At 52.6% G+C, this 15,075-nt stretch overlaps 1 protein-coding gene across 3 annotated transcripts in view; it reads right to left on the bottom strand.

Moving 5' to 3' along the window:
* Positions 1–15,075, bottom strand: part of SYT2 (synaptotagmin 2) — a 187,938-nt gene that overhangs the window by 19,687 nt on the left and 153,176 nt on the right. For all 3 annotated transcript variants that reach the window (XM_074935839.1, XM_074935841.1, XM_074935840.1), the window contains exons 3-4: positions 4,152–4,349; positions 2,145–2,314 (exon numbers count right to left, since the gene is read on the bottom strand). In XM_074935839.1, the coding sequence (XP_074791940.1) occupies positions 2,145–2,314; positions 4,152–4,332 (351 nt within the window). In that variant the 5' untranslated portion in view covers positions 4,333–4,349. The remainder of the gene's footprint in view (positions 1–2,144; positions 2,315–4,151; positions 4,350–15,075) is intronic.

Genomic DNA, 15,075 nt, shown 5'->3' with positions numbered 1-15,075 from the left:
GGGATCCCATCTGCCCTCCAGTTTCTCTACAGCTTCCAACTTCCCATCTGAATAGGGTCAGCCAGTCCTGTTGGGGCCTGATTCACACCAGCTGGCAGAACTCAGGCTGTGGGCCCTGCTGCTGCGGGCAACTCCTGCTGTGCTGGGGCTTCGCTGCTGGCTGGCACTGCTGAGGAGGGGGCAGGGAGGTAAGGCCAGGGCATGCCAGTCTGGGACCATGGGACTCCCATGGAACTTGCTTCACCATTTCCCTAAATGAAAAGGAAAAGGACACATGGGCTGGGGGTGTGTGATTCCACCCTGGAAGAATCATAGAATATCAGGGTTGGAAGGGACCTCAGGAGGTCATCTAGTCCAACCCCCTGCTCAAAGCAGGACCAATCCCCAATTTTTGCCCCAGATCCCTAAATGGCCCCCTCAAGGGTTTAACAGGCCAATGCTCAAACCACTGAGCTATCCCTCCCCCCCCAAGAAACTCATGGGTTCTCATGAAAACTCACTGGGCACTTTATTTTCATAAGGGAAAGTACACAAAATGGGGGTGGGGTGGAGGGATGATTCTGCAGCAGCTGTAGTCAGCAGATGATCCACCAGCACCTGTGGGCGTTGTTTATGGGGTGCCACAGACCAAGTGAGCATCTGGTGTTCCTCTTATTCTAGCCATAAATGTTCTCCCGGAAGGGCCGATGAAGCGGTTTGGAGACAAGTTATGACCCTGTTCTTCAACTTTTGCCAGCTCCTAGAACCAAACCTGACCCATATCTGTTGGAAGCCTGAATGTTTGGAGTCTGTGTTCCCCCTGGAACTTTTGAGTCTCATGCACCTCACTCTGCTCTTCTGGTTAGCAGCTATGACCATTATCTGAAGCACTAAAATGCCTCAAGAAATGCTGCTCTCCCTGGCTTTCCAGCCCAAATCTCATGAGACACCCTGTTTTTGTGATATTCCCAGTCATGCTTTATATACTTGAGTTGTCTGCAGTTTGATCATGTTGCTGGGTGATCACTGATCCTGAACTTTGACTCTTAAGGAGGCTCCTCATCCTCATCCCAGCATCTCCCCTGAAGGGGCTGATCCTTAAAATGTGAGAATAACTAAAAGCAAAGACGAAATGGGAGGAAATAGGGGGTAAAGAAATACTTAAATGGCCTGAAACTTATGAATGGTGATTCAGATAACGCAATCTGCTGCTTTATACCAGTCAGATTCTCCGATGTCTTTAAGCTTTAGAAGCAGTCAGCGATCCTGTGGGGAACGTGAGACAGTTGTTGTGGCAAATAATAAAGAACAGGAGATGCATTTCCATTCCTTGACAACAGAGACGCAAACTCCACTGATCAAGAGCTTATTTATATGAAGAGCAAAGAGCCCTGTGTAACTTCCTGATTCCTGTGGCTATCTCCCGTGTGTCCTCTAAGTTTGGGGGAAACAGTGCTATTGACAGGGGTGGGTCTAAATTAAAACGTGTGATTCAAGACATGGCTATAAAGAAGACTGCACAAATGTAAAATGGTAGGTCATGTAAAGCACGCCATCTGCTGGCATGTTTCATGGCTAGCTTTGTTCATGAGTCGGTAGGTTCAATAAACTTGTTGTTCTGCGGCACATGACTCCCTCTGTCTGAAACCCTGCGTGTATGGGGAAGGTCAAAAAAACCTGGATCCAAATTCTGCACCCGAGGCCCATTTCTAGTTAGGAAAGCAACCCAACCCCCCCTCCCTACCGCCATCCGTACTGCAGAGGGGATGACCCTATGCCTCTCCCACCCAGTGTCTATAACTAACTCCTCCCGCTGGATAAACCCTTCCCAAGTGCCTTATGGGAACGTAACCCACCCTAGGACAGCTGGGGAGCGTTGTCTCCCTCTGGTGGTACCAATCTGCTACGGCATCACTTTGATGCCATTACTGCTTTCGCCCTAGCTCATGCTCGTAGCGCCAGAGGTCCCTGGGGTTCAAATCCTGCTCTAGGTGAAAGCTGAGCGGGTTACCTTCACTCCCTGTATCTGAGGAACTGCACACTTCTGCTGCTGCTTTAGGAATAAATGACTGTGTTTGTTGTTTCCTCGGTCAAAATGACAAGCAGGCGCTTTCTAACACTCTGCTCAAGGGACCCGACTGAGCCTTTACCAAGGGGCGTTTTACCTGGTTCCCCGATTTCATGTCTTTCATGTTCATGGCGTTCTTCATCCCTTTGCCCTTCTCCTTCTTGTTCTTCTTCTTCTTGCAGCAGCATTTCTTGCAGATGCAGAAGCAGCAGGTGAGGAGGAGCAGGCCGCCTACCACAGCGATGGCAATCAGGGCCCAGGGAGGCACTGTGCACAAAACAACGCCAGCCACACGATCACCCTTGTGCCACAGCCACACCCCCAGCAGCCAGCACGCGCCCGGTGCAAGGCCTCAGAAATGCCCCTGGGTTATACAGGGCGTTTGTCACTGCAGGGCCTGCGCACGCTCTTTGACAGGGGCACACACATCTACCGTGCTTTGCAGGCCAAGGCAAGTTGGGAACTCTGCCATTCGCCCGGTGATAACACGGTACGTGATGTGAAATTACCCTGCAACAGCCCCTCCCCTGGCCGCTAAATGGCATTTATCCTGGAACTGAGCACTCTGACTCCCCACTACCCCAGTCCCTCTAAGGTAACTTCCCTTCCTCCCACCTGCCCCTTAGGTTTTTGAAATGCAAAAAACCCAGCACCCCCCTCACAAGGCGAGCCTGCTGCAAGCCCAACTCCCAACCACAAGGCAACTCTGCAGCTCTCCCCCATTTCAATAGCCCCTTATAGTATCTAGAGAGAGAACACCTACAGATAGGACTGATAACATCGCTTTCTTACTTACACTGTGGGAGTGGGAACACCGCAACATCTTTAGCTAGACACAGAAACTTTTAACATTAGATATCCCAGTGCATTGTGATAATCATGCAAACCTTTCGACCCATGTAAAAAAACATGGCAGACTACATTATTTTTCTGGCAACTAGCAAAGCCACAAAAAAACTGGCCAGGCTGGTCCGCTACCAGCCACATGGTAACCCTTCCGCCCTGCCCCACCCCAGACACCACATGTAAACACCCCCCACCATCAGTCACTCCATGAGAACTCCCCACTTAACTCCCCCACCCCCCCAGTCACTCCATGGTAACTCCCCCCAGTCACTCCATGGTAACTCCCCACTGACCTCCCCAAGTCACTCCATGGTAACTCCCCACCGACTCCCCCCACCCCCCGCAGTCACTCCATGTAATTCCCCACTGACTCCCCCCACCCCCCGCAGTCACTCCATGGTAACTCCCACTGACTCCCCCACCCGTCACTCCATGGTAACTTCCCCCCACAGTCACTCCATGGTAACTCCCCACTGACTCCCCCCGCCAGTCACTCCATGGTAACTCCCCACTGACTACCCCCCATCACTCCATGGTAACTCCCCCCCACAGTCACTCCATGTAACTCCCCACCGACTGCCTCCCCCGTCACTCCATGGTAACTCCCCACTGACACCCCACACAGTCACTCCACGGTAACTCCCCACGGACCCCCCACCCCCACCCCGCGTCACTCCATGGTAACGCCCCACTGACTCCTCCCACCAGTCACTCCATGGTAACTCCCCACTGATTGCCCCCCCATCACTCCATGGTAACTCCCCCCCACAGTTACTCCATGTAACTCCCCAATGACTCCCCCTCCTCAGTCACTCCATGATAACTCCTCACTGACTCCCCCCCGTCACTCCATGGTAACTCCCCACTGACTCCCCCCACCCCCCGCAGTCACTCCATGGTAACTCCCCACTGACTGCCCCCTCCATCACTCCATGGTAACTCCCCACTGACTCCCCCCCCCACAGTCCCTCCATGGTAACTCCCCACTGATTCCCCCCCTACAATCCCTCCATGGTAACTCCCCACTGACTCCCCCCCACAGTCCCTCCCTGGTAACTCCCCACGGGCTCCCCCCTAGGGATTCAGTGACCAGTAACTGATGCCGAGGCCCCGTCCATCTCGCCCGTGTCTGTGAGGGCTGCCCGGCCGTGCTCTCGCTACCCTGGGCTGAGCAGATGCAGTGGCCCATCCCCTCCGAGCTCTGTCTGGGCTGCCCAGAAAGGGATGCTGGAGGCGGGGCCGGTCGCCAGCTACTCACGGGGAATCTTGTTCAGCTCGTTCATGAACTTGGCCTTCAGCTTGGCAAATATGTCCTCCTTGCTGTCACTCAGGCTCGTGGTGTTGGTCACGTTCTCCATGGAGCCCACAGGCATCGCGGTGCTGACCGGCTGCGGAGCCACCACGGCCTCTGGGTTTTTCTTGGAGCCAGTCCCCATCATGGTTAGTTAGGGGCTTCCTGAAAGACACAGTAATGTCGCCAATGACACGCTAGGCCCAGCCGGTGTTCCACTCTCCAGAGTCACTCGGGCAGTGTTTCCAGAGGTGATGCCTGTACCCAGTGCTTCATGAGCCTGAAATCTCTGGGGCTGTCTTTGGAATGCTTCAATAAAGGCCAGTTTGTTTCTCCCCGACCGGAGGGACACAGGGTCTAACAGAGCGAGGGGTGGCATGGGAGTCAGGACGCCCGGGTGCTCTTCCCCCCTTCCTGTGAATGCTCCGAACAGCCAGTGGGGGGTGGCTGCTGTGACTCCACAGGGACATGTGACCAGGTCACCTGGGGCTGGACCCCATCTTGGGATGTCAGTATTTTTCCAAGCTTTGAAACAAAGGGTTCCTGCCATATGCAAAAGCCATTCAAGGCAGGGGAGTGACATCATCACGGTTCTTCACTGACTCCCCACCCAAGAAGACTGCTGGAAACACCTGAGGAACAAAGACTGAACTAGGGGACGTGCGGGACCCAGGCTGAAGGGATATGTAGCCTGTGAATGGAACACCTGGGGATTGCAAGCTGTAAGACAGTGCAGCTGGCCCCTTAACAATCTGCAGCCTGCTTGTATCATCTCTTAGGGTGAGAATCTGCTATTCATATCCAATCTCTTTAGTATATTAAGCTTAGCTTCAGTGTTTTGTTTATTTGCTAGGTAATCTGCTTTGATCTGTTTGCTATGCCTTATAATCACTTAAAATCTATCTTCTGTAGTTAATAAACTTGTTTTTGCTTTATCTAAAACCACTGTGTGGGAATCATAACTCAGTGGCAAAAGGCTGTCACATATGCCTCTCCACATTGCAGCGCAAGAGGGTATAATTCTGGGTTTACACTCCAGAGGGGATGTGTGCCTTAGGAACCGGGAGGTGCCCTAGCTGAAGCCTTAACATGCAGGGGGCTGGTTAGTGAGCCTGTCTGCATATAACTGCAGCTGGGTGCGTCTCTACTTGTATGTATGCTGGTGAAAATGCAGGCTAGAGAGGGCTTTGCAGCTTGTCACTGCAGTACAGTGTAAAAGGGAGCCCAAGCTGGTGGGTCAGGGAGGCTCAGTGGTACCCCAGTTCCAGGTGGCACTCCAGGGGGAACCCGTCACACCCATATCCCAGTTCCCTGCTCTAACCACTCCCTTAAGTAGACAGACGCCTCAGGAGAGGTGCCATTAAGCTGCTGGATTGTACATGACAGGGCACTCTCCTGCTTTTCATCATCCCACGCAGGAGCCGGTTGTCAGTGCAGGGGTGGCACTGTATGGAAGGACTCAGTAAGCCGCTGCGGGGCTGTCACTGCTAATGGATGAGAGGTGGCCCTGACGACCCTGGGAAAAGGATAGGATTGTTCTCAGAGGCAGTTCAGCAGAGGAAGACCCAGGGACCATGGCATCATCTCTGGCTGTCAGGGCACTGACAGCTGCCAATCAGTGTGATAAGCAAAGCAGGAGAGAGAGGACCCAGAGGGTCAGCAGAGATACAAACCCTACGGAGAATGGAAACCATTGGCCACAGCAAACCCTTCCTGAGCAGGGTCTGCAGAGATCCAGCCTCCAAACTGCTCAGTCTCCCGGGGCTCCTTTGCAAACAGCCTCCTGAGCTCTGCTACGCTCCTGCATCTCTGGCCATCACACCATGGATTCCCCCAGCCCCTGCCCATGAGCCTCCCATGGTGTCAGGTCCTCACCCTTGAAGCAGCTTCAAGGAAGCAGCAAGGGTCAGCTGTTTAAACAGTGCACTGCGAGTCTGGGTTTCTAAGATACATACCCAGCTTGCTACAGACTCCCCACATGACCTTGAGTAAGTCACTTAACCTATCAGTGCCTCAGTTTCCCCATCTTTACAATGGGAGAAATAACTCAAAGTGCGGAAAGATCTGTGGAGTAAGCAGGTTATGGTGTGTTATTGCACCTGACTGTTAAATATAAATGAAACTAACAAATCTGCATTGAAAGCCGAGACTGGAATTAATTGTTGGGTGTTTGTATGTTACAGACGGTAAACTCCCTGGGCCAGCACAGGTGAGAGTGCTTTGAAGGAACTGTGCTCAGAGGAGGGAATTTTTCTTAATGTAGATGAGGCCTGAGGAGGAAGGAACCCAGCTTGACTCTCAGATCCCAGGCTGAGTCTGCAGGGCTGACAGCCAGAGAAACCCTTTCATGCGAGCGTCCTTGATTTGGATGCACTAAACAAGAAGCCCCAAGATGTCAATTCTACATTTATATGATCACTGATTATCAGTAGGGCCCTATCAAATTCACAGCCTTGAAAAATGCGTCCCGGACTGTGAAACCTGGTCCTTTGTGTGCTTTTACCCTATAGTATATAGATTTCATAGGGGAGACCAGCATTTCTCAAGTACAGGTCTGTGTTCACCTGTACAAATTGGTGAGGATTCTTAACAAGCCTTCCCCAGGAAAGGGGGTGTAGGGCTTGAGGGTATATTTTGGGGGCAGACGTCTCCAAGTGGGCTTTTTCCCTGTTCTTTGTTTAAAACGCTCGGTGGTGGCAGCATACGGTTCAAGGACAAGGCAAAGTTTGTACCTTGGGGAAGTTTTTAACCTAAGCTGGTAAGAATAAGCTTAGGGGGTCTTTCATGCAGGTCCCCACATCTGTACCCTAGAGTTCAGAGTGGGGAAGGAACCTTGACACGTGGTGACAGAGGGAGCTCAGTGCAGGGCTGTGAGACCAAAGGTGGAAGGAGGCTCACGGTTTGACAGGAGGGGAGGTGGAATGGTGTATGTGTGTAGCACCCAGCACAGGGGCACCCTGACCTTGGGTGGGGCCCCAGGTGCTACCTACTTATACATAATAATAGTGGGGTGCCCCATCAGAGCACAAGCTGCTCTCAGCAGGGCGAGCCAGGAAAGCAGAGAAGGGCATGACGCTCCAATCCAGATTTGAACTCCCCCCTACACTGTTCTGCGCTGGGGGGGTCGCACCAGGCTCCTCTAAGCTCCAGAGAGGGAGCTGTGAATTTTCTCCCAGTCCCTCCCCACTGTCTAGGTCCTGGATCTAATCTTTTAACTGGGTCTGGCCAGCCATAAAAGGCCCTGCTTGTGGGAGCCTGTGACAAGAAGAAGCAGAAGAGAACTCTGCTAACAACCACACGCAGCCGCACAGAGGCCCAGAGCACAGTGAGGTAGCGCTGGGGCTGGAACCCACCAGGCGATTCCCAGCCACCCGAGAACGGAGCTCGGTGCATGGACCAGGCGCCGTCATCTCCCAGCTGAAGCTAAAGGCCCAGAGCTCAGTGCAAGCAGCCGAGCAGATCCAGTAGGAGCCCGGAAGTGAGATTCGATGGAAGTTCTGCTTTCAATATTGATTACGATGAAGGAGAAGCAGACAGACAGCGGGGGGAGGTTCTCAGACAGACAGGCCGGGCCCTGGCAGCCAGATTGGAAAGGAAGCTAGAGTCATGCTAGGAATATTTCATGTGAATGAGTAAAGAACAAAAAAAGTCCAATCCAACCCCCTCCCCCATTGGCCTTGCCTGCAGAGCAGAACGGCCCGGCCATGACCGGCGAGGGAAGCTGGACTGGCAGGTAGAGAGACTTCGTCCCTGCCACTTCAGAGCCGCTCCAAGGGCTCCTGCGGAAAGGAATGATTCAATGACACCTGCTCTATGCTGCTGTAACTCCCACAACTCCAAGGGGAGCTTGCTCAGCATCTCGGAGAATCAGGCCCCCTTAGCTAGGTCCCCAGCTAGGGAGGTCGGTGCCTCACTCTGGGCCCCCAAGTTTGGAAATTTGCACCTAAATGTTTTCCCAAGGTCACCCAGCAAGTCAGTGGAAGAGTGGGCTGGTGTTCTCTCTCTCTCACACACAAACACACACACACCCCAAAGTGCAAATGCACGCACACACACACACAGAGCAGAGTGCAAATGCGCACGCACACACACACACACACACACACACAGTGGAGTGCAAATGCATACACGTACACACACACACACATGCAGGCTGGGACATGCAAACCCAGCACATCCAAGGCATTTCAACCAGCACACTGCACTTCTTTATGGAAAAGACCTCAGACCCAGGTGTGTCTGTCGGTCCATCCAGCCAAATCTAGTCCATTTATCTCCTGCGGAGAGCGCTGTGGGTGGAATGGCTGGAGACAACTGTTACTAAGAAACCCATCGCTCCGGATTCTGTGCTGCACCGCGCACTGCAGTGGTCGGGTGAACATGCTTTCGGTGGCGCCCGGGGAGTCTGTGCTCTTAACAATTTCTTCTGAGTTACAGCACAATGCAGCAGCCTCTGCTGGAGCATCTGAAGGACACAGTTCTCATGTCCCCAGCTTTTAAAGTCTTTGCTCCAGGAGCCTGGGAGACGGAGGAGCCTGATAATTCAATTCCGGCCGTAACGTGTCATCTATGAGCAGCGCTGGTGCCATTGCTCAGATGTGGCGCGTGTATCATTCAGGTGCCCAGAGCTCAGGAAAGCAGGGCTCACCCAACGTCTCAGTGCTTTAGGCTGGCCCTTTGAGTGCTTGTTTCTGCTGGGCTCAGATCGGGGGGGTGCAGACTGTGACACCCAAGGACACATGGGCATGTCACCAGCACCCCCCGAGGCTGCTGCTGGTATGATGCTGCGCTTGGCCCTGGGGTTATAGTCTGGGCATTCCTGGCTTGAAAGTGCAATGACCCCACGGCCAGAGTGGCTGCCCTGCCAGCGTGAAGCACTAGCCAAGCTGAAGGACACGAGACTAGGCCAGGAGCTGAGGAGACCTCCAGGAAACTGGCCCTGATGCTAGATCTGCCCTGTTGCCCTACTACACCCATGCTCTAGGGCTGTGGGAAAGCCAACCATCCAATTCTGTTGCCCACCCATGGGTTCAGTCCAGCAGTCAGGACAATACCCCACACCCAAGAGTGTAGTCAGGTCCATGTGTCTGCCACAGTGTGTTCCCAGGGCAAGATCTCCAGGGATGTCACCTCCTTCATGAACCCCTTTCTCAGTACTCACTGTTAACCATAACTCTCACTGTTAACCAACCTGCTGCCTTAATGATCATGCTGATACAAATCCTGGCCACCTTTACTCAGGTTCTGAATTCACTTCCACTTTGAAATTAGAGACAGGCCTGAATCAAAACCCTGGCTCCAGCCCACTCCCCCTGCAAACTTGAGGGAGATTGGAAATCCCAAGCCAGATCTGTATTCAAAGTCAGTGTCTGGTCCTTCTCTCCAGAATGGATCACACCAAAGCCTCAGATCCAAACACGCCTGAGTGTTGGGAGGTTTCAAATCTGGAACCAAATCCGAAATCAGCGGCACACGCCTCTCTCTGAAATGCAAGGCTCTTTCAGCAGCCGTGACAACACAGAGATGTGAAATAAGTTCCTGGAGGGTCTTTATATTCACAGAAAACTATGTTAATGTGCCAGGAGAAAGCCTGCTCCCCAGTACTGGGGACATGAGGGTCCCCTCCAGGAACACCCAGCTCAGATGGCCTTAAACACAACACAACATGCATTAGTGACAGAGAAAGGAAGCAGCCCTCTGCTTATCCCCAGAACAGATTGCATCAATGCAGACCTCTCCGTGGTGCCTGGCCTATGCAATGCAGCAGGGAACCTGTAGGGCAAGCTCGGCCTCCATGGACCAACTGGCCTTTCCCCTTTCCCGGAGCCACTTATGATGTGATATGGACACACGTCCCGCATTGGGCTGAGATTTATTATTAATTATTATTATTATTTATTATTTGTATTACTGTCGTGCCTCAGAGCCAGAGACACAGGCCAGGAACCCATTGTGCCAGGAGCTGTACAAACCCAGAACAAAAAAGACAGTCTGTGACCACAGGGGCTTACAACCTAAGACAAGAAACAACAGATGGTGTGAACAGACCCAGAGGGGAGCACAGGTAGACAATATTGGTGAGCATGACGGGCAGTGGTCTCGGCATTTTTGTAGGCATCCTGGCAAAGGATGGGATTTGAAGGACAATGGCATGGCTTTGCGGGTGTTCTAGGGAAGTGCCTTTTGAGCACACGGGGAGGAGACCTCCAGGAAAGAGGTCTCCTGCCTGGGAGACAGCACGGAGCCGTCTGAAAATTAAACAAGTGGGCGATGGAGGGTGATACCATGGGCCAGTCGAAGATGAGCTCTGACAGCTCAGCAGCAAATGAGACGCCCACCAACTCTTCGCACCTGGGGCCATTTAACCACCAAACAGATGGTGACAACTGTCAGTCACCACCAACCTTGTCTGGATTTGAGCCAGCAAGTCAGAGGTTAAAGGCTTGGAGAGCCCACCAGCTGGCCAGTGCCCTCTACATATTCATGACTTCATATCAATGCCTCCTGCCCATAAATTCTCCCTCTCAACAATAAGAAAGGCAGCGAGGCTCATTTGGCTCTTTCAGGACTAACTGGCAGCTTGGAGGCTGCTATGTAAGTGCCTCCATAGACCAAGAATAACAGATTCTCCCCCCACCCCCCAACACACCCACCCTGTCCCCATAATAATTTCCTGTTTGAGAACTGGAGCGAAGGGGGAAATGACAGAGAGAATCCTGCACAAACCAATCTGGTTGTGGGGCGGCTAATGACTCGATACGTCTTTGCTGTTTCCTTTCTATTATAACCAAGAGCGCTCAAGTAAATGGCACGTCTCCATCAATCAGGAGCCGGGGCTAGTCAACAACTATGCTGCAGTTGAGATGACAGCACGTTACGGCCATAAAAGAAAAATATAAGGGGGCGGGAGGGGAGGAAAGGTGAGCCTCTATCAATCAAGGCCCAATCTGTTGGTGGAAAAACAATACATGCCAGCAGATGCTCATCAGTCACTAACAGGCTCCGTTTGGGGGAAATCAATGACACCAGGCAACTTACCATTTTTAGTGCCATTTACCATTTTGCTGTTTAGACAAAACGAATTGGAGGGGTGGTGAGGCTGCGCTGAGCGGAATCTAATGGGATCCCAAAAAACAAATGCCCCATATGTTGTCTGTTCTATTGGTTTAGTCGAGAGGGAGAGAGATTGCCATTTATCAGCTTCAGATGTTCCATTAAATGACCCAAATGGCCTTCACATTTTTCTAATGTCCTTTGGAACAACAGGCTGGACCCGGCAGTCCTTTCACTCAGGTGAGTAGTCCGTACCCCCCAGGAACAGTCCGTATCCCCCAGGAACAGTCCCACAGGTGACAAGGAATAATAAGGGCATTGCTGCCTGCAGATCACAACGGACATTACTCTGGAGGATGAAAATTCCTACGCCCGTTTTGCACAGGGTTAAAGCTCATTAGAGTTAAAGCTAGAGTTACGCCTCCCTCCCCCATCCATATTGATGCACCCGAAGGAGGAGCCTGGTTTTCAAAGGCTTTGGAAGTTCTGCAAATCAGGGCACTTATGTATCTAGCCGACGTACCTATACAGATACCGGTACGGTCTATCTAAGGTTACGTCTACGCTGGAAAGGCAGGCACGCGGCAGGGAATATCAGAGCCTGGGTCAACTGACTTGGACGCATGGGGCTTGGGCTGGGGGCTCAAAATAGCCGTGTGGATGTTCAGACCAGGGACTCAGAGCCCAGGCTCCAGCCTGAGCGTCCACACGGCTATTTTTAGCCCATAGCGTGAGCCCCATGAGCCTGGGGCAGTTGACCCAGACTTTGAGACTCGCTGCCACAGCTTTGTTTTTTGTTTTTTTTTGCAGTGCAGACGTACCTACAAAGCCTCACCACCTTTAATGTGTTTGTCTTCACAACAGGCCTGTGCTATTAGTCCCATTTCACAGATGAGGAACTGTGGCTAAAGGTCACACAGGAAGTCTTTAGCAGAGCAAGGATCTGAACCCATCTGTCCTTGTCCTAAACCCTAGGCTCACACCCTAACCACTAAGCTCTCCTTCCTCATTAGACACCTACATTTGAAAGCTTTGACCATAGTGGTTTACCCAAGATCATACTGTGACGGCTTAGACCCCCTGGGAAGTCACCTGATGTGCTGAGATACCACTGAGTCTACCTGTTCTGCCAGCATGGGCCCCCTTTAACCTGTCTTGCTGAGCCAGGCTCTGAAAACCTTCTCGAACAGACACACAGTAGGGCCGCACCCAGCTGCAGATCAACTCTGGGAAGACTCAGCTTAAGGGACTTGCTCCAGCACTCAGATGTCCACCTCCCTTGGAGTGCAGACCCAAAGGTATATTATATTTGCCTCTTCCCCCAGTGTGGAAGAGGGTATGAACAATTTCTCGCCCTCCCCCAGTCAGAAATCACAGAAACTGGGTTGTATTATAAACCAGTGTGACAGACCCAGACCAGGGGGATACAGGAGTCTAGTCCTATTGGGATCCAGGAAGTGGGCGGGCAAAGCTCGCCCACTGCTAAAGGATCCCCCCTCAGCCTAAGGGGGAGATCCACAGGACCTGGAAGCCAAGTAATTACGGGGGACAACTAATGAAGAACAGAGACGGGAGTGCGGTCAAAGGGTCAAAAGAAGGGAACCGGACGGGGACACCGAGCAGAGGACCCCGGACAGCGCCCACCGCTCCTCAAAGGCGTCAAGGGAGTCGGTGGACGCTGTCCAGAGGAACTCTGCCCGGAGGCGTGAACGGATGGAGGATCGGAAATAGGCCCCGCAGTCGCAGGAGACTCCATCGGCCAACCTCCTCACCCTGGTTTTATAGATGGCCACTTTAGCCAGGGCCAGGAGGAGGTTGACCAGGAGGTCCTGCGACTTAGTGGGACCACGGACAGGGAGTGCGTAGTACAGGAGTCTAGTCCTATTGGGATCCAGGAAGTGGGCGGGCAAAGCTCGCCCACTGCTAAAGGATCCCCCCCCAGCCTAAGGGGGGGATCAACAGGACCTGGAAGCCAAATGATTACGTGGGACAACTAATGAAGAACAGGAACGGGAGTGCGGTCAAAGGGTCAAAAAAAGGGAACCGGACGGGGACACCGAGCAGAGGACCCCGGACAGCGCCCACCGCTCCTCAAAGGCGTCAAGGGAGTCGGTGGACGCCGCCCAGAGGAACTCTGCCCGGAGGCGTGAACAGACGGAGGATCGGAAATAGGCCCCGCAGTCGCAGGAGACTCCATCGGCCAACCTCCTCACCCTGGTTTTATAGATGGCCACTTTAGCCAGGGCCAGGAGGAGGTTGACCAGGAGGTCCCGCGACTTAGTGGGACCACGGACAGGGAGTGCGTAGTACAGGAGTCTAGTAGAAGGCAAATATACTGGCCACTGGATGAAGAGTTTTCTGTTTCCTGAGTGACCAAAGCAGGGGCTGCCCTAGAGCAGTCAGGAACCTGCCAGAATCAATTAAGACAGGAAAGCTAATCAAGACACCTGGAGCCAATTAAGAACTTTCTAGATTCAATTATGGCAGGCAGGCTAATCAGGACACCTGGTTTAAAAAGGACATCCCATCAGTTAGTAGGGGGGCGGGCCAGGAGTGGGGAGTGAGAAGGTGTGCTGCTGGAGGGGTGAAGAGTTCAAGCATGATCAGGCTTCAGGAGGAAGTTCCTGCAGTGAGGATAAAGAAGGTGCTGGGGGGGAAGGCCATGGGGAAGTAGCCCAGGGAGTTGTAGCTGTCACACAGTTGATACAGGGAACATTGTGGACAGCTGCAGTTCACAGGGCCCTGGGCTGGAACCTGGTGTAGAGCGTGGGCCCGGGTTCCCCCCATCCCCTGATCGGACACAGGAGGAGTTGACCTGGTCTGTGAGGAAACACCAGAAGGGAAGGTCTAAATTGGAAAGGGATCTGCCCTGTCCCCGACCCACTAGGTGGGACACAGAGACTGCGGGGATTGTTCTCCATTTCCCCCGTGCTGGCCAGTGATGAGGTTAGCTGAGTGTATGGCAGGTTTGAGCCACTAGCAAGAGTGGCCAAACTGAGGGCTGTCGTGAATCTCTGAGGCGAGCAAATCCGCCAATAAGCGCAGGACCCACCAAGGCAGAGGAGGAACTTTGTCACACCAGAAATAAATATATTAACTATAACAGGTGTATTTTAAGTAGTTGAGGGAGCAGACAGAACAAGGCAGATTACTAAGAAAATAAAACAGAGCACGCAAACGAAGCTTACCACTCTAAAGATAGTGGTTACATGTGAGTTCTCACCCTAAATGTGGTTCTAATAATCTTCACAGGCAAGACACCCTTCCAGCCTGAGCCCAGTTCTTTCCCCCTGTTCAGTCTTAGGGCTTGTCTACACTGGCACGTTACAGCACTGCAACTTTCTTCCTCAGGGGTGTGAAAAAACACACCCCTGAGCGCTGCAAGTTGCAGCTCTGTAAAGTGCCAGTGTAGACGGTGCACCAGCGCTGGTAGCTACGCCCCTCGTGGAGGTGGTTTTTTAGAGCCGGGGTAGCGCTTTAACGTTGCCAGTGTAGACAAGCCCTTAGTTGTTTCCAGCAGTCCTCTTGGGTGGGGCAGCAGGGGAGAACTGATGACCTCGGATTACCTCACTCCCCACCCTTAAATAGGATTTACATAAGGCAGGAGTCCTTTGTTTCCTAGTTTGACCACCCTTCCCTTACAGTGGAAAGTTACAAGAAGTCCCAGGTAATGTTTTAGTATCAGGTGACAAGACCACCTGACTCTGTAGGGCCCCTGTAGCCATTCTTCACAGGCTGACCCGCATGGTCACAGGAAGACTAAGCTATTTAATGTCCATTGTCCTTGTTGATGGGCCATGAGCCCTCTCTGGCTTTTCCATGGTTGTACCTGAAGTGT

The sequence above is a fragment of the Natator depressus genome, chromosome 21 (assembly GCF_965152275.1).
Source record: "Natator depressus isolate rNatDep1 chromosome 21, rNatDep2.hap1, whole genome shotgun sequence".
NCBI lineage: Eukaryota > Metazoa > Chordata > Testudines > Cheloniidae > Natator > Natator depressus.
This window is presented reverse-complemented; position numbering and strand designations above follow the sequence as displayed.